The sequence below is a fragment of the Brachionichthys hirsutus genome, chromosome 9, assembly GCF_040956055.1.
Source record: "Brachionichthys hirsutus isolate HB-005 chromosome 9, CSIRO-AGI_Bhir_v1, whole genome shotgun sequence".
NCBI classification, from domain to species: Eukaryota; Metazoa; Chordata; class Actinopteri; order Lophiiformes; family Brachionichthyidae; genus Brachionichthys; species Brachionichthys hirsutus.
In genome coordinates this window covers 13,659,346-13,684,481 of record NC_090905.1, presented here as the reverse complement: position 1 = coordinate 13,684,481, position 25,136 = coordinate 13,659,346, and the positions used below count along the sequence as shown (strand labels likewise).

General features: G+C 43.8%; 3 protein-coding genes across 3 annotated transcripts; all 3 read right to left on the bottom strand.

The window, feature by feature from the left end:
- Window positions 1-1,620: 1,620 nt before the first annotated feature.
- gadd45ab (growth arrest and DNA-damage-inducible, alpha, b) lies at window positions 1,621-3,291 on the bottom strand. The gene is made up of 4 exons (XM_068743111.1): window positions 3,179-3,291; window positions 2,741-2,842; window positions 2,451-2,658; window positions 1,621-2,335 (listed from the first exon to the last, which is right to left on the bottom strand). Exons 1-4 carry the CDS (start codon window positions 3,226-3,228, stop codon window positions 2,222-2,224), a joined length of 474 nt encoding a protein of 157 aa, XP_068599212.1. The 5' UTR covers window positions 3,229-3,291; the 3' UTR covers window positions 1,621-2,221.
- A 5,898-nt stretch (window positions 3,292-9,189) lies between these two features.
- On the bottom strand, window positions 9,190-10,050 carry znf648 (zinc finger protein 648). Its single transcript, XM_068743594.1, has one exon. It carries the CDS (start codon window positions 10,048-10,050, stop codon window positions 9,190-9,192), a length of 861 nt encoding a protein of 286 aa, XP_068599695.1.
- A 10,395-nt stretch (window positions 10,051-20,445) lies between these two features.
- Window positions 20,446-22,465, bottom strand: LOC137899046 (glutamine synthetase-like). The gene is made up of 6 exons (XM_068743053.1): window positions 22,297-22,465; window positions 21,934-22,095; window positions 21,711-21,857; window positions 21,486-21,613; window positions 21,195-21,394; window positions 20,446-21,124 (listed from the first exon to the last, which is right to left on the bottom strand). The coding sequence occupies exons 1-6, from the start codon at window positions 22,460-22,462 to the stop codon at window positions 20,806-20,808; spliced, it is 1,122 nt and encodes a 373-aa protein (XP_068599154.1). The 5' UTR covers window positions 22,463-22,465; the 3' UTR covers window positions 20,446-20,805.
- Between the last annotated feature and the right edge of the window lie 2,671 nt (window positions 22,466-25,136).

Here is a 25,136-nt window from a genome sequence, read left to right as displayed (position 1 = left end):
AAGGCTGATAGAGATGTTGCGCGTCCCTCACCCTTTCACGTCTGCTGCAGGTAAGGCATGTCTTTCAGTCAGATAGCTGTCACACCAAAATGCAAGCTCAATATAGACGGTTCATGCAGAGGTCGAGAGGTGACTTTAGCTTCTCTGCATTGTTATCTCACTAGATGTAGACCAAGAGCTCCCAACCCTCTAATTGTCCTGGCATCCGGAGACGAGCCGCAGCAATCATTGATCCAATCAGATTCCGGCTCCCAGCTTTTTGCCCCTTGCTTTCATCAAGCTTGCTTCAGGAAACAGTTGTCGTTTCACTGATAATGAGCACCCGACATAATGACATCCTGTCATTTGATGTGTCCATCGCAAATGGGAAGAGCAGAGGTTCACTCTCTGCTACTTTATAGGGGTCAGAAGTTCTGACATGATTCAGCCATTGCAGAGACACAATCGAGGCGTTACTTTACACTCATTCTCTGGTATTTCTATAGTTCCACTTTAAAAGTAAATAAAATCAGAGCTTGACTCAGTTTTTTCCCTCCTAATTACAGGAAGTGGTGCATTTACAGCTAAAAATATTCCAGGTTTGCTTATTGGCAACTCCCCTGAAGAACCGCAGCATCCAGACCTCAGTGTCCCTGGGACTGTGCGGCTGGAATGTTCTGTCCATGGAGCGGAGATCTGTCCGTTCCAACCCCTGCACATTCTGTCACATTCCAAAACGACATCCTTTAACATGATCAAAAAGTCCTCCAGTCACCCAGACACCCCCCCACCTTTCCAGTTTGTTGACCTAGTTTTATTTTTCCTCCCGCCTGCTATCCGCTACCTGACCCGACCACCAGAGAGGATTGTCGTCCGCCCCGCGCTCGATGGCGGTGCACCGTAGTCTCTGCAGCAGGTCAGCCTGTGTGCTCTGCCTGTTAATTACAAGTGCTACTATTGTCAGTGGTTGAGGGGGGGTCGGCTCTATTCAGAGGGCTATTTTTTGGCCGTGAAGCTGAAGTGCTGCATAGATAGTAATGGAGCCCTGAATAGCCCTGACTCATGCCTCCTTTGTCTTGGGACGCTCTGTGTAACAGGCTTTGTCCCTCCTCCATTTGTGCAAGCAGTAATCATTTCTAGTTTTCTCTTTTTGCTGTCTTGCCCCCCCCGTGCTATTTTAAATTCAGTGACCGGTAAATGTAGCTCTGATGGCGTGTGTTCATGCGACTCTTCAGAATGAGCGCCGACCCACGCAGTCGAACCACAACGGGAGTTCTCCCATCCTCGTTTGTAACCAGATCCTCACAATGTGCAAAAGGTCACATTTTGGGAGGTCTCAGGCAGGACTAATGCTGATTCCAGCGAATGGCATGCCAGCAGCAAATTTAGCACGTAAAAGGTTACGTATAAAAAGACCTTTATCTCCATGCTGCAGAAAAGATTAGGAATGTGTTCAGGGAACACTTAAACCTGCAACGAGGCAGACCAGGGCAGGAATGCGAGCCCTGCGAGGGAGCGTAGCGAGCGTCACGCTGAATGTCATGTCGGCGTGAGGGGTTTTCATGCTTTCTCAGAAGACTCTGTGCCACTGAGCAGCTTAAGAAATCAAGCCAAGACTAGCTGTGAACTATTAGTCTTTTATTTCATTCAACGAAACAAGGCAGAAGTCCATGAGCTGTGCACAATAAATAGAATCCATCAAATGAACGACATGAAAGCCTCAGTGAGCGGACGTGCCTTCGGATAACTTCTAGAACATCAAACAGTGAAACCTTCCCTTTTGAGCTATCAAAGTGACAAGTCTTAAATACCATTAAATAAATGTGCCGTTGACAAAAGCCTTGGAATTGGTGGACTTTTTCTGAGGACGCTAACCGGTCCACTTCGGAGGAAGTCCAGTTTTTGCTGCGTTGACGTCCCCGTGCGTCGCCCCTCGTGCTCACTCACCCCCCACGTGCGCCGCCGACTCACACTCACATGATTCCGTTTCCTGTCAATGCTTCTTTCTCAGCAGAGAAGAGGCGCAGTCATCCACCGGAGATCCCGGAACCCAGACGCCTGAGTCACACGTCCTCGGCCCGGGAGTTCACCCTGGTCAATTTCTGGGGAACTTTTTTCCGCCCCTCCTGTCTCTCTCGTTCTCTCTGTGGTATTTTCCAAAGAAGTCCAGTGCAGACATTAAGACAGGCCTTTTGCAGCGACTTCTCTAAATGCACACCAAACATCGACGCTCCAGGCGGTTTCATCGGTCGGGCAGGTTGATAACAGGCACCCACTGATCCAGGCAGCGACTGTCTCTGCAGAACCTGTTCACCTTGTTCAGAGCAGGGTCCTTCCACAGCGATGACTGAGGGTTCTGCAGGAGAAGGGACAAAGCAGTTACCATCTTCTGCTTCAGGACGTTCAGAGAGACATTAAGCAATCCATGCGAGGGTTAACAACGACCTCGGGACTTGAGTAGCAACACTTACGGTAACCAGAACACAGTGCAGGTCCACTGGCTCGCCTCCAGGTTTTACCCCTCCCAGTATTTCTGCCAGGCGCCTCATGTTGCTCACCCGCAGGATGTTGATGTCGTTCTCACAGCAGAAAGCCTGGATTAAGGTGAAATGAATCTGGAGCGCCACATCCTCCTCGTCATCGGTGGCCAGCAGACACAGCACCACATTGTCTGGGTCCCTGAGAGCAGCAGCAAGGCAGCGATGTCAGTCGCGTGTGCCTGGTTCGGCAGAGCGAGCGCCACAGTAGAAACACGACTTACGCATTCAGTGACTTTGCTGCCTCGTAGACTCCAGCGGTGATGCAACCCTGAGGCAATGCAGAGCTCAGGACCTCCTCTAACGCTTTAGCCACCGATTCCATCCTGAGGGAAGAGTTCATTAAACACGGTTACGGAAACATTCCAGACGGACATTCCAGACTCTGATACCGTGCTTATCCACTAACTCTGTTCACAAGAGGACGATGAGAGCAAGGGATGACGTCAGAGGACCGGTACGTAGTCATGATTATCATGCATGACCCAGAAACAAGAAACACATAACATCACTGCATGACTAAACCAAGTCAGCCTCAGCTGGACTCGGACGAAAGGACGGCAGGGGAACTTCTCACGATACTGTGGTGTAAATATTAAGCATGGCAGCAGCAAGCATTAGAAGCAGTTTAAGACCAAAGAGACATACAAACTCACACAAACCTTTCTGAAGAATTATCTCCACTGGTTTCTTCAAAAGTCATGTTGCACATCCGAGAGATCTTCTGCTGGACAATAAGCAGAGTCCAACTGTCTGCGCTGCTCAGGTTGTCTCTGTGTGCCGGCGGGTCCAGCGTCCTCTGGAGTACAACCCTCCGTCCACGCCACCGATTAGCATAGACCGGTCCCACCGATCACGGGGACGAACAGCTGCCCCGCTTCCGTGAGGAAACAGCGACACCTGGCGGCAGTAGGAGAACACTGCTGCTGGGAATGAAACTCCTGCAACAGGCTGAGTAGACTGAAACTCCATCCATCCATCCGTTCTCTATAGAGATGAAAAGATGAAAGTATCGATTCGTCACATGCACAGTGTGGAATGACTGACCACAAAAACATTTTAATGTAATAAAAGAAAAGACAAAACAGTCAAAAGTTTGGAGACACACGTGCAAAGGTAGAGATGCATACAAACAGGATTTAAATGGAATATAAGATAACATTAAAATTAAAATAAAATACAGAAGAATAAGTTAAATATAGCATACATAAAACAGACAATGTTAGGCTAAATACAGCATGAAAAGCAACTCAGAAACAGCAGCTAAAACGAACAAACAGCTACATTCTGAAGTGACATAATTATGATCTTTGTAATAATAATATTGTAGAATTTCTGCTGTGAAAAGTGTTCCAACACTTGCTGGCTCCATATGGAGCTGTCCAGTGCTGAAGTTCACATTCAGGATCAGCACTGGACAGCTCCATGTGTAGCCGACTACCTATGGAGCTGTCCAGTGCTGATCCTGAGCTCCATATGTAGCCGGGGTCAACATTTCAGCACATTCTGGAAAAAACCAAAAAGTTCAAATAACTTTCAATAGTCACCTCCAGCAGATGATTGATTTCCTGACTGCAGCGTGTTGCTATTGTTATTGCCATGAAGACCAGGAGGAAAGGAGACCAGGAGGAAAGGAAGCAAGGCTAGAAGCTGAGGAGCAGGATTCAAGTTGTTTACAACGGAGGAGAGGAAAGAGGAATGGAGGAGTTATCTTGAAGGAAGGGGGTATATATATATATAACTGTAAATGTTATTTTCCTCAGGTGGGTTATGACTGCACTGAAGCGAGCAACCACTCCCTGAGGACAGCGTCTCGTTCCACGAGGACAGACCAGGTCCAGGTAAGGCCGAACCTTCTCGTGACTTCATGGTGATAACCTGTCCGGCCTCCAGCTACATTCTGCACTCTCCTCAGCCCTGCCTCGTTCAAACCCGTTGTCACTGGTCTCTCTCTGCGGTTCTGTTCAGGCTGCATGCTGCTGACCCGCTGCCAGGAACCGTGGCTTATCCCCCCCCCCCAGTGCCCGCGCTGGCTGCGAGTCAAGACTCCAGTTATCATAACACAGATAGTGCTGAAGTCAGACCAGCCTCGCCACATTGTCCACTGAGTGATGTGCCATCAGCAGCTGACAGCGAGAGCCCCCCCCCCCCATTGATCGACAGAAGTCATTCCTTTCTCTGGTCAGTTATTTACCCCCCCGGGGTTTGGCATGGTCATTTCTTTGGTCCTTCGGGGGCTGGGTTGTGCTCTGGAGCCGGCACAGTGAGTAGCGTTTGTCCTTTTCTGTGCAGACTCAAAGACTCCTGGGGAGTTTTCTGGACTTCTATTGACTTGTTACCTGAATTAGGAAGCTCTCGAAGAGGCCACGCCCTCCCAGACGGCGTTCCCGCTGATATGATAGTTTAGAATAATTTAAATGTGGAGTTTGGTAATTTTCCAATGATGATTTATAGGGGTTGATGTTTTACTTAATTTTACATCAGAATTTTCTCTTTAAAATAAACGAATATCTTTGTAGACTTACAGATACGGTTGCAGCTGACGCTGCTCCTTGCCCTCATTCCTTTCTTTCCTTCCGGATCTATTGGAGTGAAGTTCCGTTTTCCGTGTTTCAAGCAGAGCACCAAAGAGGGATGGTTCAGTCGTTGGTTCAAATCTAAACCCAGCAATTTCCCAAAGCGATCCCAGAGCGGGAACGCCCACCTCCGACAGTAAGTCGGCCAAATGTACCTCACAGTGTTTTCTTTTTTTACATTTTCCCTTTGGGAGTAAAAGGCTGCTGTTTTCCCAGGAACGACCTCTCGCTGAAGCCTTCTGTCCTCCTCCTCCACCTGCCTTCACCTCTCCCAGCCCGTTCCCTTCCCAGCCATCCCCTGTGGGGATTAATCCCTTTCCTAGGAAAGCCGGTGAGTACTTCCGACCATGTTTAATGTCTTAAACCATGAAGTTGATTCCCGAGTTATTCCCCTCTAGATGAGTTGTGTCCCCTCGGTGTTGCTGCACATTGGCCACATGTGAAGATGATGAATATATTTATTAGATAGAATGTTAGAGTACAAGTACAGTCACACAGTAGCATGTATTACAGTACAAATAAAGTCAAACATCCTGTCTAAGAGGAGCATTTCTAAAAAGCCCTTGCGGTCTTGTTTCCGTTGAAAGTCCTTCGTACAGAAATCATCCACAATTAACAATACAAATTTAACAATACAAATAAAAATAAAACCAATATTCAATAACTCAATTGATGCAACGTAACATTAGAAAAACAAAAATAAAATGATTTTACACCGCCGATGCAAACTACCAATTAATCTAAAATAAATTACCCCACTGAATGACAATAAATTACATAAATTACAATAAATTACTAAGGCAATTAATATGTGCAACGTAGTTGGACAAAAAAGGGAGGGGGGGTTTGATCCGGAGAGAGTCGTGATGACTATCTCCGTTTCTGTCCCCCTAAAAGGTGTACATTCTCATATTTTAGCTGAAGCAATGGATGTGTAGCTTATATTGTTTTAGGACTCACATTTAAAACATTGGAACTCTCTCTGCTGATATTTCACCTATATTAAACTAGGTACAAAAAAAGCATCTATAAATACCCCTGCCTTCTTCATAGGCCACCAGCTGGGGTAGAAACCACGAGTGTGTTTCACAAGTAAGTTGTGTGACTATGTCTGGATCATTTTCACTGATTACTGATTATCTGATGCATTCACTTTAACTCCTAATATGCTCGTGTTCCTAGGATGTGCTAAAACCAACGACCATCAACAGCACCTTTATACCTAATGAGATTTTCACCTGCACGTGGATGAGCACCAGTCAGATATGTATTCCGCCCCACAGCCCATTTCTTTTTTAAGGACCCCCCAGTTTACCCCCCATCATGTTGCGTATCGGATACAGATATACTCTGGATGCACTGGCATTCATGTAGCGGTGACTGAAACAGCTGAGGTGTGCTTCCTGTAGTGTAACCTGACAGCAGGCCACCCACCAGTGGATGCAGGACATATTTGGGGAAAGGGATATCTTAATTGACACCGATAGCCATTTATGTACGAGGAAACTGAGATGGAACTTTAGTGGCAGGGAAAAAAGGTGTGGGACTGAAACTCATCCCAAACCAACCCACTGAATACTGCATCCATGAAATATTTACGGTTTAAATCGGATTATCTATGATCTATGCTGGAAGAGAATCTTTATATTCAATAATTAACACTAATAATAATTAACTTGAAGTTTCCCACATTGTGTTAAAGGAAGAGGAATACAGGCAGAGTTAAATTGGAATAACCTCACTTATATTTTGTTTAATGCCCTTTTTTGGTGTTTTGTAAAACTTAATGTAAAGCTAATGATTTTTCTTTTCCAAGTATGATGGTTTATCGGATTCTGCTGCTGAATATGTCTCCTACACACGTACTCTGGTTTATACTGGGCTTTTATTAGACTCCTTGTGTGCTCCCTTTGTTGCAGATTTACTCAAATGTAATCTGATTGAGAGCCACACTCAAATGTTATCTGATTGAGAACCACACTCAAATGTAATCTGATTGAGATCCACACTCAACTGTAATCTGATTGAGAGCCACACTCAAATGTAATCTGATTGAGAGCCACACTCAAATGTAATCTGATTGAGAGCCACACTCAAATGTAATCTGATTGAGAGCCACACTCGAATGTAATCTGATTGAGAACCACACTCAAATGTTATCTGCCTTTGAGTTGAGTTTGCAATCAAGGCTTACATCTACAAAAGACAAATTCAGGGGTCGGAGTCTTCCTGGGGGCATTGGAGAGACCTCTGGCAGGCAAACAGATGGCACCCCCTACACCACCCCACACCCAAAATGTATGTGTGCTAATGATATTTGTGTTCTGAGAAAGGCCTTTATTAATAGTTCTGTTTCAACAAAACCAGTGTAGGCTCCTTAAAATGCATGTAAATAGGAGACTATGTGCTGGTTTGACTTGATGAGATCTATTTCTATCATTTAGATTTTGGTTTTTTCTACTTGCCAATATTTTGTTGTCCCTCTGTAATCGCACACAAAATGTAATAATTGCCAGTTAATCGTATCTTTGTAGCAGAAACAGCTGGGATTCCAAACGGGGCATCTCACTTCGAGTGACAACATGGCAGCTGTCGTCTCCTTTTACCGTTAGTGTCCAGTTGCCAAGTGTGAGTGCGACACACTCGCCTGGATCGAAGAGCAACCTGGATTATCACAGGTTGCCAGTAACATGCAGAAGCATAAACACATTCAGATAGTGCTTGTTGATTATTATTTTGTTAAACATCTTGTTAAAAAACATTTTATTGACCTTCATCCCAAACATGTAATGTCTCCCTAATACTGTTTGAGCTCCTGCAGGATATGTTTGAGTTTGAAAATCAAACATGCTTGTGTCTGGAAATAGTGTTAAAAATAACGTATCACACATAATGACGTTCAGGAAACAAAAATGAATGCGTTGAAGTAGAAAGCATTCAGAGAAATAGTACTCCATACCAGTAAATACTGTTTGTGTACTCTATTAAGAGATTATCACCTGAGCCAATAACACAGCAGCTGCTGCTGCAGTAACTTATCTGTGCAGCCAGTCACAGCCGCTTGGCTTCCTTCCACAGTAATATAACCTTTCCTTTAAAAGGTCATGCATACTGTGTAGGCTGGACGGTAAAATAGTGTGAAACAAGTTATGTTCACAATCAAAATGAAGCGAAATTACTCTGACATCAAATATATTCACGCATGGAATCTAAAAACGATAAACAATAAGAGAGCAATGTCTCACCCGTCCATCAAATCTCCCTGAATACACGAAACAATCTGGCTGCACCTGAGCTTGAACCAGTTATTGGTGATACCTGAATGCATGAGGCAGCGGCAGGTTAAAACATGAGGACAATATCCAGCGTCGTCCCACCCTGGGAACTGGTCGTCAAAGCTGTGCTTTTGGGTATTTAAATGATTATGCATCCATACGTTTCACTTCCTAACTTTATCAGGCATGCTCCTGCATTGTTGGTGGTCGTTCATCACGATGAACTGCCTGCATGTCCCTATGAAAGAGACGACGTTGTCCTTATTGCTTAACTGACTGCTCTCGTGTGTTGTCAATTCCATTGCTGACGATGGGACGGCTTCATCCCAAATGTTCTAACGAGAACACAGTGCCGAAGGTAAAGGTAAAGGTAAATGTATTTATATTTTAAATGCATATCGAAATACTCGACAGCAGCTGGAGAACATAAACTCACTTCTCAGTGCAATTTGGGACTGCGCTTCAATCTCCCTGTGGCACACCTGCCATTTCTAAAATACAAATCGTAATGGGGCTCTCCTCCCTCGAAGCATGGCGAGCTATCCTGGTAAGAGAACTGCACGTGCAGCTGCTTCTTCCCACGTCTCCCTGAGGAACGCCGCGAATGGGCAGCAAATCAGGAACAGCATATCGGGATTTTCACCTCGACGATGCTAAAACATTTCATCTCACCCATTCAAGTCTTCAGCTTCCTGCTGACAGACAAATCCCTGCAAGGACGCGCCCTTGGCAGAGGTAGACTCCGTTTAGTGAGTTGCAGTAGTTTAGCTTATAGCTAACAAACAGTGTTGGATGTTTGTGGTACCTGTGTTACAAGCATGATCAGACATTCTTGTCCCTGTGGTTCAGCATATGCTTTGAAAGCTTTTCAGCACACTGGAAAGATTTGCCACAGTCCATGCAGACAAAGATCCTTCCAGCACAGGCTTGCTCCTGGTGAAGCTTCAAGGTGGCTACGTGGCTGAAGCGCTTGCTGCACCCCGAACAGCTGTGGGGTTTCTCTTTACTGTGGACGTACTGGTGACGGACCAGGCGGGAAGCCATGGCGAACGCCACGCCGCACTCTTTACACTTATGGGGCCGCAGCCCGCTGTGAATGGCCTCGTGCTCGATCAGGTTGGAGGACTTTGTGAAACACTTGGAGCAAACCGAGCAGGTGTAGGGACGCACCCCGGCGTGGATCTTCTTGTGCTCTGCCATTCGACTGGCCAGAGCAAAGGCTTTCCCGCAGTCGGAGCAAGAGAAAGGTCTTTCTCCCAAGTGCTTGCGCTCGTGGCGCTTCAGGGAGAGGGGCTTGTTGAAGGTCTTGCCGCAGTGCGTGCACGGGAAAGGCTTGTTGTTTGTGTGTATGTTTCGCTCATGCTTCCGCAGGTCAGAGGAGCGAATGAAATCCTTCCCGCAGGCGTCACAGGTGTAGGGCTTTTCACCGGTGTGGGTGCGGATATGCTTCCGGTAATCTGAGGACCAGATGTAGGTCTTTACGCAGAAGGGGCAATGATATGGCCTTTCACCTGTGTGGAGGCGCTTGTGCTGCTGCAGCGTTCCCTGATGGGAGTAGGCCTTGCCACATATGTCACACACATGTGGCTTGAGGCCAGTGTGTGTTTGTAAGTGGCTTTGCAGGTTGCATAGTTTCTTAAAGGTCCAGTGGCAGTGGGAGCACTTGAAGGGACGCTGCTCCATGTCGGGCCTGCCGCGTTTTTTCATTGCACCCAAAAGTCGAGGGATCTTGATGTCATCGTGTTTTTTCGGTGGTTGATTTACAAGGAGGATATTTCCATTCTTGTTTTTAGTTTTATTCCCACCAACACCTGAACAGTACTCCACTGCATTCAGCTCTTTGAGTTTTGATGTTCTCTGTCTCGAGGCATTGTTTTGTATCTTATTGTATTTACAGCAATTCCTTTCCTCCTGCAAGAGCACCTCATTTGATCCGTGCTTTGTTTCATTGTTGTCAGTATAGTTAGTGCATTGTGACGATTCTTCGCTTTCGGCATCTTGATCACGGAGTCCAGTGTGATCTCTCGGTGAAAGCTCAGCAAACTGCTGCGTATGGGACCAGTTCTCTGCTTGGGGATTTAGATGAAGGATTCCTGCCTCACCTATACTGCCAAAGGAAGAGACTGGCTTCACAGATGGAGTGTTCATTAAGGAGTGTCTTTTTTCATCTCTCCTTTGACTTTCTGTTGCAGCAAAGATTGCATCAGCCATGGTCAGAGCACAGAGACAGGAAATCTTCTGTGTGACTTTTAAACTGTTCAGGGAATTCCTAACATCTGTCCTAAGGATACCTGGAGATGAATCAAAGAGAGCACATTATCCACATTATCATAAACACAACATACTCTGTGAACAACAGAAAGAATAGGGCAACTGCGCTTGCTTTTATTGGCTTTGTGGAACAGATAACACAAGCCACAGAGAAAAATGAATTTACAATATGAGTCTTTTCCTGACTTACAAAAAGTATTTGACCACAATCGACCACAAATTGTTATTGTGCAAATTAAGCAGTTTGGTATTCGAAGACTGGCCAATGATTCGGTACGAAGCTATTTGGAAGACAGACATCAGTATGTGTAAATTAACAATGTACATTCTAACCTTTTGAATATAGCATGTGGGGTGCCACAGGGCTCAGTTCTTGGACCAGTGCTGTTTATTTTGTACATAGATGACTTCGGGTCAATGTCTAAATCTTGGAAATGTATACTATTTGCTGATGATACAACAATATTCCGTAGTGGGGAAGATTTAGTACAAGTTCTTAATGCTGTGGGGAAAAACCTGCAAAAAAATTTAAATGGTTGGACGTAATCAAATGTTTATTCAGGCTAATAAAACAAAATGCATAATATTTGGAAACCAATCTCCAAACCTACGTAGACAGATTAAAATAAATGATGCCGAAATTGAAACAATGCCTGAAACAATTTATTTAGGGGTAATAAAAAATAGACAATAATTTAAGATACTAGGGCTTAAATTGACTTTTGTTGTGTGTTTACAGTGTAAAGTGTGACAATAAAAGATCATCTTAATTCATGTAAAAGATAAAATGGCAAAATCCATTCCAATCTTGTTTGTTCTAAAGCCCAATACACATTATATTACTCACTTGCTCCATACACGACCTACTGTGTTGAGGTTTGGAGGAATACATATAAGAACAATATAAATCCGATTTATACAAATTATTAGTAAAAAAAAATAGTATAGAGAACTGACAAACAAACTTTTCATCCAATTAAACATCCTCAAGTTTAACGATATTGTAGATTACAACACAATACAAGTAATGTAGAAAGCAGAAAATGGCAAAGTATCTGTAAATCTGTTCACGATGAGGGACAGTATTTATGATCTGAGAAGAGCACTGTGTTTAGAAAAACTAAAATTAAGAACAAATGTAAAAAGTCACTGTATGTCAGGAAGAGGCGTTAAACTGTGGAATGGCCATTCAAATTAAAAATGTACAAGAAGATTGTAATTGGGAAATATTGTTTAGGTTCGAAGACAATATGTATATGTGTGTGTTTAAATGTATATACGTCCATGTATGTATATAATGTACAAGTATTTATGCATGGATATATATGTATATATATTTGATAATTTTTTTCAGGAATTTGATTGCTATAAAAATGTATGTCTACTGACAAAGTCCTGAGGAGTTATTAAAAAGGCAGGTTCCAAATAAGCACTTGCTTCAATCGACCCCCTTTCGGTTAATCTGGATTACAAAGCCTTGAAATATTGTCATTTGTCTGTGTCTCATTGAAAAGTGAACTGGAATAAATTCATTCATTCATTCATTCATTCATTCATTCATTCATACAGACACAGCCATGACAGCGCTGACCTTTGTTCCTCCCGAGGTTCAGCTCATGAATTCAAGCTGAACAAATTGAAATGCTCTGCAGAGCTGCTTACCCCGCCGTCTTCTCCCAAGCAGGTCGAGCGCAGGAGATGCAGCAGCTATGCTAACTCCAGTCTGAGTCTATGGGGGGGGGGGGGGGGGGTCCTGTGGTGTGAACAGCAGGGCTGTGTCAGCAGCATCTATCCTGCTAGTCAGCACAGCTCTGATACCCTGACAGCCTGGCTCAGCTTACTGCTCTCTGACTTATAGCTCTCCACCCATTTGTATATAGCTCTAACACAGAGACTCCACATTCCTGTCGTCCAAACACAGAAATGTACCAGTAATTAAAGTTAAACTGCATATGACACTATTTTCAATTTGCTATCTTTCATGTTATTTAAGCTACGTTCATGTGTGTAGCTTCAGGTAAAAAATACCCAAACCTACCATTTTGGCTCCAATAGGACTCAAATGTGGTTTTTTTAGGGTAAAGTGTAAACAGAAATAAAATCACGTTCACACTGTTATCTCACAAGTCAGCAAATATGGATTGCAGCAATGATGGTGAGAATATAGAACAGTTTTTCCTTCTTGCCCCAGGCCTAAAATAGGTGCCACTCTATGAACACATGACTGTTACCTTAAAGGACTGAAGGAAATAAAAATGTATTTTTATTGGTATTGTTACATGTCGATGATTTATGTACTAAGGACTTTCAACGGAAACAAGACCGCAAGGGCTTTTTTAAATGCTCCTCTTAGACAGGATGTTTGACTTTATTTGTACTGTAATACATGCTACTGTTTGACTGTACTTTACTGCTCTAAAATTCTATCTAATAAATATATTCATCATCATCATCATCATCAAAGATTCTAATAGCTTCTAGTTACACGCTAATGATTTAGGCTTTAATTGCTTTTTATTGATCTAAAATACACTAATGGTCTGTTTAAGATCACCACATGCACACTATTATTTCTCACAATACCCTCTAAATCACATTTCAAACTCAATGCCTGGGGGCCAAAAGTGGCCCTCCGAGTCATTTTTTGTGGCCCCCCGAGAGCTGTGTGCCGACATTTGTTTGGGTAAAATGCTGCATCTGTCACACATGTTCTTAACAGCCCACATTTGTTGGTTTTACTGCAGTTCTGCCCCTCTCAACTGTGACAAAAGAGATTTGAACAAAGTTAATGCCATAACTTGTGTTTGATATTTTTGCTAAGAGCCATATGTAGCGGGCTACATATGCCGCTCAGTATCAGCACTGGACAGCCCCATAAGTAGCCAGCTACATTTAGCACTCAGTATCAGCACTGGACAGCTCCATAAGTAGCCAGCTACAGATGGAGCTCAGGATCAGCACTGGACAGCTCCATAGGGAGCCGGCTACATATGGAGCTGTCCAGTGCTGATCCTGAAAGTGACGTCTTTTCCGCGGCATTGACTCGGGGAATGTTCTTTATCTTGCCCACTTTGGTTGTTTTTTTGGTTTGCTCATGTCCATGACAAGACAAGGTGGTGGCTTTTTGGTTTTGCTTTGATTTTGTATCGATTATCTTTGTTCCTGCGTGATGATTGCATTTGAATGGAACTTTTCTACATGATTAGATGTGTTAATTTATTCCCATCACAAACTTTGGTTCATACTTGTGATTTTTCTCATTTACAGTATGGCTTTATCTCTAACAATTTTTAAGTTACAACCTTTTAAAAAGTGACATCAAAACTGAATATTTTATTGTAATTAACTACTAAAGAGTTAAATAAAAATAATAAATAGTTATTTAAAAGCATGTTAAGGATAGTTACATTTATTTTACATTAAATAACATTACATTTAGTTACATGTTTACTGTGTTACATTTGGCCTTTGGAGGGGAAACATAATGCTAATGTGGCCCTTGGAGAAAATGAGTTTGTCACCTCTGCTCTAAATGTTGCTGTTTCAAATCATCCCAACAGGAAGTCTTTTCACAGAATGCCTCTTATTGCCGACGCATGTAAGAAAGCATAATGGATCTTATGCCAGCAGTCAACGGGCGAGGGGTGGGGGCCGTGGGGCACACTGCAGGGCCACACATAGACAGGCAATTATTCACGCACACACACACACACACACACACACGCACACACTGACCTATGGACAATTAGGGTGTAACCAGTTCACCTAATTTGCATGTTTTTGGTGGTGGGAAGAACCGGGAGAGAACCCACGCAGGCACGGGGAAAACATGCAAGCTCCTCACAGACAGGCCCCAAGCCGGAGTCGAACATGTGACCTTCATGCTGTGTGTGTGTTTTGTGAGGCAACAGCACTTACCACCGCTGCTCCGGTTATTATATATATATATATATACGTCCTCCAAGCAGCTCATTCCCCTCCGAACTGGACTTACACCGTCCACATGGTGATCTGGATCATCACCAGAAGGTTATAAATTGTTTTTGGTTACTTTTCTTTATTTTAAGCCCCTCATTATATTAAAAATGGGAAAAGCTGGATTTTCTTGTATCTGGATTGCTCTCAAAAGTTAATGGGATCTAAGTTAGAGCAAGACCTATCTTTAAATATTCTTCTTCTAGATCAATCCAGAAGTTATTCCATAATCCTGCTAACAAACAGACAAACAAACAGACAAACAAACAAACAAGCACCATCTAAAACAGAACTTCCTGAGCGTAATAATTAAATTTTATCTGAAATATAAATTAATATGTTGGACACAAGGTGGCGCTGTAGCATAGTGATAGAGCTATAATCATGACGTGTTGAATGCTAACGTTAGCTGAAGATAATTGGTTAAACATGTTTTCCTTAGAATTGTCATGATGTCTCCTGAGAACATGTCCCTGTCTGATCTCATTATAACCTGTCCCTGTCTCTGTCTGATCTCATTAGAACCTGTCCCTGTCCCTGTCTGTTCTCATTAGAACCTGTCCCTGCCCCGGTCCCTATCCCTGTCCCTGCCTGATCTCATTTCGGAGGCTGATGAGTCAGGCAGAGGTGAGATGATAGTGATTGATCTGATCGGGTGCATATAAACGACCTTTCACCCCAAACACAGTCTGAGCCTAACGTCACAAAGTCCCCACCGTCTCTGGGTGGACTGCTAAGTAAACATTTTCTGATTGATTGTCACATTCTTGAGAATCTTCATTCTATTATGATGTGGTTATACAACTCTCTCATTGTGCATATAGACACACACACACATTGTGCATATTGTGCATATAGACACACATTGTGCATATAGACACACACACACATATATATATATACACACACACATATATATATATATATGTGTGTGTGTATATATATGCGGCTGACCTCCACACTGATGCAATGCATGGACCCCGATATCTGGACCAACAATCATATCGAGCAGCGTCAGCGAGGAGGTCCCTGTTGGAATTGTGGTTTGTTAGTTTACGGTGTTTGTGTTTATTCTAGCCCCCCCCTCCCCAGCAAGGAAAGTGATTTTCCCACATGGCTACTTCAAATAAATAAAGGAGGAAACAGGAAACAGCTGCAGGCCTTTGAGTACAGACGCATTTAAGATGCAGATCTGCTTCGATAGGAAGCTGTGAATTGACGCTCGCCTCATTTAACGTACGATTTAACGGTAGCTTCACAGAGCAGAACATGCCGAGTCCTCCAGAGGAGATGTAACGTACGACCTCGGTAGCTTCACAGAGCTGAACACCGTTCGAGAGAGGTCTGCTGAAAGAGACAGCCTTCAAAGTCAACACATGAGTGAATAATTATTGGCCATAAACTGAACAAAGGAAAAGGATGTAGGTTTTGCCACGTTGACACAAAGGCATGCCACAAATAAAGAAAATGAGATGAGGCTCTGCTTCAGGAACGGTGCTGCGTTATCAGTCGTTTCGGTTTCAGACGAGGGCAGGTTCAGCAGGCGAGAATAACGACAAGGGATCCGGGTGCAAGCAAAGGTGGAGCAGGAATCGGTCGCATCTCTGAACGGACCTCCCTATTCCCAGGCAGCAGCTGATTGGTTTGACCTTAGATTATATTTGGCCTCTGTTGCATGACAGGATATTTACAAGAGCAGCTGCATAAAACATCTGCATGGACTGTCTTTGACATCAAACATTGAATCAGAGGAAGGGAACCCACTTTCAGGGTAACTGCTTTAAGTGTAAAAACCCTTTGCTGTGGTGTGTGTGTGTGTGTGGGGGGGGGGGGGGGGGGTCCAGAAATGGAAACACACCAAAGAACAATCCATTGCAGACATGTGTACAGACATGTAAAAAAAAAAAAAGAAGTCATGCATACCAACCTGTGAAAAAATGTAATGGAAACCCAACCCCGCCCCCTAATAAAAGAAAAGAAAAACTCGTTGGTAACCTGACACCGCGTGGTTTAGCAAAACAGGACACGCAGGACTACAGCTTTCATGGGGGACGTGTCCTGTCCTCGTCTTGTTGGCCAGATCCCAACGAGACAAACAGGTGAAATTACAAACACACGATCACACAGACAGAACTGCAGGTACCAAACCTCATGAGAGACATCTTCAATTCATCAGCAGTTTATTAGACTTCTGGCTGCATGCTCGACCGTCTGCTCCTCCGTCTGCCGGCGCTTCAGGACGTGCCAACACAAACAGTCACAACACAGAGACAAATGGGCTTAATACTTGTCAAAGGAGGTGTTCATGCAGCAAGATGAATAAATCTCAAACAATCTCCAGTATATAAATATATATATATAAGTATTTTGAAAACGTGCTCTCATGTTTCTTTGTGCCACAAACTCTGTAGTTCTGGAACAACTGGGAAATGTAGTGACCGTTGTCATTCAGTCATTGACATTCCTGAGTTTAGACTTCCTGTTTCGTTTCTTGCATTATTTTGACCATTTTCTCACACAAACGGATGAAACTCCAACTCTTGGCTGTGCCTTCGCCGTTGTTCTTACGTCGTGACTTAAAGGCTCATGAACACGCCAGTCAGAAGACAAAGCCCCCCCCCCCCCCCACCCCCCGTGCAGCATGCGCATCACATTAACGTCTTTCCAGTCTGGATGCGATGCTAAATGAATGAATGAATATCTCTTTTCTCTCTGTGCAGATGACAACAAGGTCGATTTCATTTCTCTGTGAGGGTGAGGTGTGTCTGTTTGTGTTCTCATGTCACTGACAGGACGCACGTAGAAACACGCAACGAGCCTCCGTGTGCTGCCATCAGGCTGCTGAGGTCAAAGTTGGGGTTCAGCTAAATGCAATCCGCTATCCAGCTGATGGACATATTGCAGAATAACAATGCATGAGCAGCCGGGCTTCGTAACAGAAAGATGGAAAGGCCGTTATGACCAAAGTGAACTTGTGCAACCACCATGTGATCCTTCAAAGTGCTGATGACGTTCGTGTCTGATCTCCGTCCACGGTTCCCCGTCCACGGTTCCCCGTCCACGGTTCCCCGCCACGGTTTCCCAGCCTCGCCGTCTCGCTGTGCAGCTCTGCTTTAACAGCTGCTCAAGTGTCCGCCCATCAGGCCAGCTGTGTTGAGACAGTTCTCACTAAATGTCCCCAAACTCATATCCATGGGGGGGAGGACAATCTGGAGAGGGTGGGGGGGGGGGGGGGTGTAACAGAAAAAAAGTCTGTCACCAGTGATCTAGTCATTTATTGTAATTTATGTAATTTATTGTCATTCGTTGTCATTTTGCATCTGTGGTGTAATTTATTTTAGATTTATTGTTAGTTTGCATCGGCGGTGTAAAATCGTTTTATTTTTATTTTTCTAATGTTACGTTGCATCAATTGAGTTATTGAATATTGGTTTTATTTTTATTTGTATTGTTAAATGTCGATGATTTATGTACGAAGGACTTTCAACGGAAACAAGACCGCAAGGGCTTTTTAGAAATGCTCCTCTTAGACAGGATGTTTGACTGTACTTGTACTCTAACATTCTATCTAATAAATATATTCTCCATTTACCGGTTGATCCTGGTTCCTCCCCTCCCCTGTGGGCACGAGCGTTGGATAGCTTCACCCTCATAGACCTGCCGCAGCTAAGCGTGGCTGGTCTCTTAGACCCGGTCCCAACTAAGAAGTCTTCCCCTCAATTCGATATAATTAATCTATCCTTACTTACAGGCCATGTACCCCAGTCTTTTATAACAGCAGTATGATTATTATTAAAAAATAATGTTTGGAATTTTTAGCAAATACAACTCTGCAAAAAGTACTACATGATAACACAAAAGCACACAATTAAATACAAAACAAACATAAAATAAAATAGCAAAGGCAAACAGTGTTTACAGTACAAGTATTTTTAGAGCCAGTTGATCTACATCGGGACGCTGGGTGGAAGGCTGCTCCAAAGCCTTGAGGCAAAGGGGAACAATTTGCTCCTGCTTTGTTGTCAGGCTGGTTTGTGACGCACCGATCTGAGCTTGTTTGATTATACGACTCGGCTTATAGTTGGTAGACATCCCAGAATAAATACAGGCAGACCGCAAACTGTTCTACTATTTAGAGCCAGATGGAGGACAATTCATTTTGTGGCGTCATCAAACGTTGTCCAGAGGACAATAAAGTGGACAATAAAGGACATGCTGTCATGTTCTTATCACTGGACAGACAGTTCGTCTCAGAGGTCATCAATCCTAGATCTCAAAGAGGAAAACATAGAACTGCATTAAAACTCTTTTTTGGAATAAAATGTGCTTATTTTGAAGGGAAAAGGGCGAAAGACTACAAACTGAAAGTCTGATTTTTTAAAATTATAATTCAAGTTATTCCATTTCAGACAACAGACCCAGCCCCAGATAAACGGTAGACGATGGACGGACGGACAGACAGACGGACAGATGGATGGACAGAAGGATGATGGATGGAATTATAGAATCGCATTGGGTCCCTAAACTTATTGAAGTAGTTAACAGAGTATGATGACTCAAGACAACCTCCAGTCTGTGAACGCCTCGCGGTGCCTTTACTGTCCCCGCCTGCTTTCAGAACCAGTCAGTCAGTCAATAGCTTATCAAGGCTTGTGTGAAAACAAGCCACGGTGACGCAGGCTGTTCTTTGCATTGAGGCTTCAGGACCAGGCAGTCATTCAGAACCAGGCAGTCATTCAGGACCAGGCAGTCATTCAGAACCAGGCAGTCATTCAGAACCAGGCAGTCATTCAGCAACAGGCAGTCATTCAGGACCAGGCAGTCATTCAGAAACAGGCAGTCATTCAGAACCAGACAGCCATTCAGCATCAGGCAGTCATTCAGAACCAGGCAGTCATTCAGAACCAGGCAGTCATTCAGAACCAGGCAGTCATTCAGAACCAGACAGTCATTCAGAACCAGGCAGTCAGCACAGTCAGCATGGTGGGCTTTCTGTTGGAGGCCGCCACGCTTCCGTTTCGCTGTGGGCGGGCGTGGCTCCGTGTGATAATGAAGCAGCGTTTGCTCGCCGTTAGCGCGGCCTTCCTCCTAATGCTGCTCGTGTTTGATGTCATTAACTACTTAACAGAGTGTTCTTTTATTACCTACGGTTGGGATAAGGTACAGATAAGGTAAAAAAAGAAAAAAGGATTATGTTGAATTAAAAGCCCCAAAATTCAAAGGGTCCCCCAGACTCAGCAGGACCCGCCCTGTGTAACAACATGAATACGAAGGGTTAATGAATGAAAAAACGTTCTTTTCATTTCTAACATATTTGCATCGTGATTCATGCTTTGTTTTGTTAATGGGCCAGATGCATTTCAGCGCGCCTGATGTTTGTGCTGCAGGTCTACAGCAGCCATTAGCATTAGCTAGCTGACTAGTTTAATGCTTGGTTCAGGCAGGGATATTTAAACCCAAACTTTTATTTCTCTCAACATCACATTAATAGCAAAGAGATTTAAGTTAGTTTCATTTATTTAAAACGCTACATTCTGAATCAGCTGTAAAACGACTCGCAGTGTTCACTAGTGTGTGACTTTCGCTTGTTTCTGTAACCGTTATTATGGTGAAATCATGTTTATAAGTAGTTTGAACTACTTTATCTGAGTACATTTAAGTTCCACAAGCTAGACTGACCACTTGAGAAGTACCGCTCCCAAAACTGCACGTCAAAAAAGTGACTTCATGCAAAACAGTAAATGTTAAGATCAAACTTCACTCAACAGATATTAAAATGTTACGTTTATTTATTTCATCATGTGAAAATTGAAAGTGGGAGAAAACCCCGGACATTATTAAAAAAAAGGCAAACATACAAATAAGACTTCTGTGAGCTCCTCTATCAACATGATAAAAACGGCAGCCCTGATGAAACATTCAAACGCCTTTGGGATCCTTTGGATTTGAGTAACAAGGTCTGCAGCAGAACTGCACTCGGGACAGTGTCTTATTAGTGCAAGTGAAATGCATCACATGACCAGCAATCCTACGCAAATAATTAGCGCACATAGCTCAGAGTCTTGGTGAAAGGCAGTGTCTGTGACAGATTTAGACTGGCTGGATAGAACCGGGATTTAAAAAGAAGACAGTAAAAACTCTAGAACCGGATCAGACTAGATACAGTAAAATGGCTGCCTGGATTATTTTTGTTCACTTGCTATAATCTTTGGGCTCCTTTCCCTCCTCTTTCAGTAAACACGTGCGCACAAGAGCCTCCGTGACAATGTAAGGGTCGCAGTTGGCGGACGGACGGCGGTCCTCAAAGTAACCCTTCCTGTCCTTCCCAACGGTACGAGGGATCCGGATGCTGGCGCCGCGATTGGCCACGCCGGCCGAGAACTCGTCAATGCTTGAGGTTTCGTGGCGGCCGGTCAGACGCCTGGCGTTGTCGAGCCCACCTTTGGGATCGTAGGCTCGGATGTGGTACATGTGTCTCTTCGCCAGCCTCTCGATTGACTCCTCGATGATTCTGTGAAGAGAAGAGGGGATGAGGAACCGGCACCACCCCCCCCCCAGAGACAATGGAGACTCGTTCCTACTTCAGCCCGTTTTCCTCTCGCATCTCCTTCGTGCTGAAGTTTGTATGGCATCCCGCTCCGTTCCAGTTCCCTGAAATCGGTTTGGGGTCGAAGGACGCGACGACGCCAAAATCCTCACACACTCTGTGGAGGATGAAGCGAGCGACCCACAGATGGTCCCCCATATTTATGCCCTCGCAAGGCCCGACTTGGAACTCCCACTGAGGCGGAGGCAGCGTTGAAAACACGACTCAGTGATTGTTAACTCGCATCAAACAGGACGGGCTAAAGCTGAGGCGAGCGAAACCCCACCTGAGCGGGCATGACTTCAGCATTGGTGCCACAGATCAGAACCCCGGCATACATGCAGGCCCGGTAGTGCGCTTCCACCACGTCCCGTCCAAACGCCTTGTCTGCTCCCACGCCGCAGTAATAAGGCCCTAAACACGGCGGAGACAAAACGAACATCAGCAATCAGCTGGCCTCCGTGATTATTAACGCGGGACATCAACAAGTGAAGAGACCGGAGCTAGTGACCTTGTGGACCCGGGAAGCCGTTGGACGGCCAGCCGAAGGGATGCCCGTCCGTCGCCAGGAGCGTGTACTCCTGCTCCATACCGAACCACGGGTGGTTCTGCTCCACCATGCCCATAATCTGTTTACAGGTGCGCCGCAGATTGGTCTCTGGTGGAGCAGGGATTAGGTGAAATACAGAGCGCTGGGGCTGCAGCACCGCTCGTGTGTGTTCTTGGGCGCCGACCTGCTGGCTTGCGGTTGTACTTGAGCACCTCGCAGAGAACCAGCTTGTTGGGATCCTTCCTGAAGGGGTCTCGGAACATGGCCGCCGGGACCAGGAACATGTCGCTGTTGGAGCCCTCTGACTGGTACGTGCTGGAGCCATCAAAGTTCCACTCAGGAAGATCTGACACAATGAACAGGTCAACCATTTGACTTTATCTAAACAGTTATTGATTTTAAATCATGTATTTGATACATGCATAAAACACACACATAAAAAAAAACCACAATAAGCTGTTTGGCAACTTTGCACATGCTGCACTTTTTTTTTTTTTTGCTTTAAAAGCTCAACAGCTTGTCAATATCTTTTGGAGCCGCGTCTCACCATCAATCGTCTTGGGCTCAAAGTCCAAAGTTCGTGTCTTGCAGCGAAGTCCCTCTCCGGAGCCATCGATCCACACGTACATGGCCTGGACCACGTCCCCCTGGGGGAGCGCCATGTACTGCTGCTTCACGCCTTTGTTCAGCTTGGAACTCGTCGAGGTCGCCATGTTCTCGACCACCAAATTGTGCAGCAGGCAGAGGGACGAGCTTCGCGCTGGAGGATTAGGCACACATGGCTGATTGTAAGGAAAATGCAATAAGGCCATTACGACCGAGCGGAAGTCGGCTCATCCGTCACCCAGCAGCATCTGCTGCTCTGAAACATTCCGTCTGTGGCTGCTTTACTCTGCATTTAAATTACATTTAAGTCCTAAAACCAACAGGACCCCACGTGATCGCGTCATCACGCAGCTTTATGCTTACCTGTTAGGTGGAGAAGGATAAAAAGAGCCACAGAGTCCAGCTCTCTGCTCCCAGGCTGCTATTGTTGCTCGTTCCTGTCCGTTCAGCCTCCACGTTGGATTTATAGACCAGCCCAAGCGCCGCCGCCGCCTCTGATTGGCTCAGCGACAACGTGATCAGCCCGTGATCAGGAGGTGGTGGCGAACAAAGGGGAGAAACCGAGGAGATGGTCACGTTATGTGACCCGCGTTGTGTAAACAGGAGGCTACAGTGAGAGGGAATAAAACACTCCAGGCGAGCAGCGACGCACTCCACGTGCGTGTTGCACGATCGATACGCGTGTTGCACGATCGATACGACGTCTACTCAGCAGCTATCGACTGTAAACCAGAGATGCGCCCTCTAGCGACAATAGAGCGCCGAAGCGGCTCTGACAGAAGCGCTGATGGGTGCGCGACGAAATTCTACTTCATTTTAAATAAAGCAATTTTGTAATTGTACTTTAGTAAAGATTGGATGAGGGGGGGGGGTAACAAGCAAAAGACAATACAATTAAATGATCTGACACTATAATCATTTTAAGAATTAAATTAACAATAAAGCTAAATAGTTATAAGTGAAATATTATAAAACATAGTAAACAAAGGCGGTATAAATGATTCCTGTCCGTCTCCTCTCAGATCCTCCTGATTTTGTAGCAGCTTAATGTCTATAAGCACGAAATGTTTGAGTTCTGTTGGGAACAGCAACAGCAGAAGAACCAGAGGATCTGAAGGGAACCTTTCTGGTTCTGAGACACATTCTGGTGCAAGGCCGCGCATCTGAGGCTGATTTCACAATCGGATCAATATTTTTAGTGTCCATAATGAAAGATGATATGTACAGTATGTATGTATAATGTATGTTCAGTATGCATGTATGTATGTGTGTATGTATGTATGTGTGTATTTATGTGTGTATGTATGTGTGTATTTATGTATGTATGTATGTATGTGTGTATTTATGTATGTATGTATGTATTGTCATGTTTGGTTGAGGTGAAAATGTCTCCCTCTCCTGGTGGAATTGGGGAATTGGTAATAAATGGCACTGATTAAAGCCTTCTGTTAAGATTTGCATAAACTCTTCTGGGTTATCTTTAAGTCAATAATTTACCTGATTGAATCAACAGTAGTAATCATGTGTCAATGTATTATAATTAATCTTTGTGTGATTATCATGAGAAGATAAATGATTTAAGGATGATAATCTTAAAACATGAGTACAACATGTAAAACAAATGTTGTAGTCAAAAGTGATTATGTGATATGTTGACCTTTCATGGGATAAAATGATTGATGTATTAATCATTGTAGAATCAATGAAAAATATAGATGATGATTGTATGATCTCTTTAAGTGTTGACTGTAGTACTGAGAGTCAGAGAAAGGGAGAAAAGGAGAGAACATGTTTCGACATGTTACGCCGAAGAAAGCCAGTAGGCCAAAATATGGAGTCACGGAGAAATGACCCATCACATAGTTACGGAAGTTAAGTGGGAAAAAGTCCCAGTAAGATAAAAAGCATCTTCGCATCGGGAGAGACAGAGATAGCTTCTGATCCTGAAAGATGGATGGTCGAGTGTGTTTTTTTGGCACAAAACAATCGTCATACATTCAGACATAAAAAACAGAAAGTCTAAAACACATTGTATGTATGTATATATGTAATTACAGTATGTGTGTATGTATGTATGTACAGTATATGTGTATGTATGTGTGTATGTACGTGTGTATGTACGTGTGTATGTATGTATGTATGTATGTATGTATGTATGTATGTACAGTATATGTGTATGTATGTATGTACAGTATGTGTGTATGTATGTATGTACAGTATATGTGTATGTATGTGTGTATGTACGTGTGTATGTACGTGTGTATGTATGTATGTGTGTATGTATGTATGTACAGTATATGTGTATGTATGTGTGTATGTACGTGTGTATGTACGTGTGTATGTACGTGTGTATGTATGTACAGTATATGTGTATGTATGTATGTACAGTATATGTGTATGTACGTGTGTATGTACGTACGTATGCATGTATGTATGTATGTATATATGTATATATGTATGTGTGTATGTACCTGTGTATGTACGTGTGTATATATGTATATATGTATGTATGTATATATGTATATATGTATGTATATATGTATGTATGTATGTGTGTATGTATGTGTGTATGTATGTATGTATATATGTATATATGTATGTATGTATATATGTATGTATGTGTGTATGTATGTGTGTATGTATGTATGTATATATGTATGTATGTGTGTATGTATTTGTGTATGTATGTATGTATATATGTATGTATGTATGTGTGTATGTATGTGTGTATGTATGTATATATGTATATATGTATGTATGTATATATGTATGTATGTGTGT

Bases quoted from the DNA above. Each gene is read 5' to 3' on its own strand.
- gadd45ab (XM_068743111.1), bottom strand. From the start codon at position 3,228: ATGTGCAACATGACTTTTGAAGAAACCAGTGGAGATAATTCTTCAGAA. The intron at 2,659-2,740 runs GTAAGTCGTGTT...TGCTGCTCTCAG, and splicing joins GCAGCAAAGTCACTGAATGC to GGACCCAGACAATGTGGTGC. The intron at 2,336-2,450 runs GTAAGTGTTGCT...CTTCTCCTGCAG, and splicing joins TGCACTGTGTTCTGGTTACC to AACCCTCAGTCATCGCTGTG.
- LOC137899046 (XM_068743053.1), bottom strand. From the start codon at position 22,462: ATGGCGACCTCGACGAGTTCCAAGCTGAACAAAGGCGTGAAGCAGCAG. The intron at 21,614-21,710 runs GTCACTAGCTCC...CGCCGTGTTTAG, and splicing joins CGGCTTCCCGGGTCCACAAG to GGCCTTATTACTGCGGCGTG. The intron at 21,395-21,485 runs GTGGGGTTTCGC...CCTCCGCCTCAG, and splicing joins CTGAAGTCATGCCCGCTCAG to TGGGAGTTCCAAGTCGGGCC.
- znf648 (XM_068743594.1), bottom strand. From the start codon at position 10,050: ATGGAGCAGCGTCCCTTCAAGTGCTCCCACTGCCACTGGACCTTTAAG.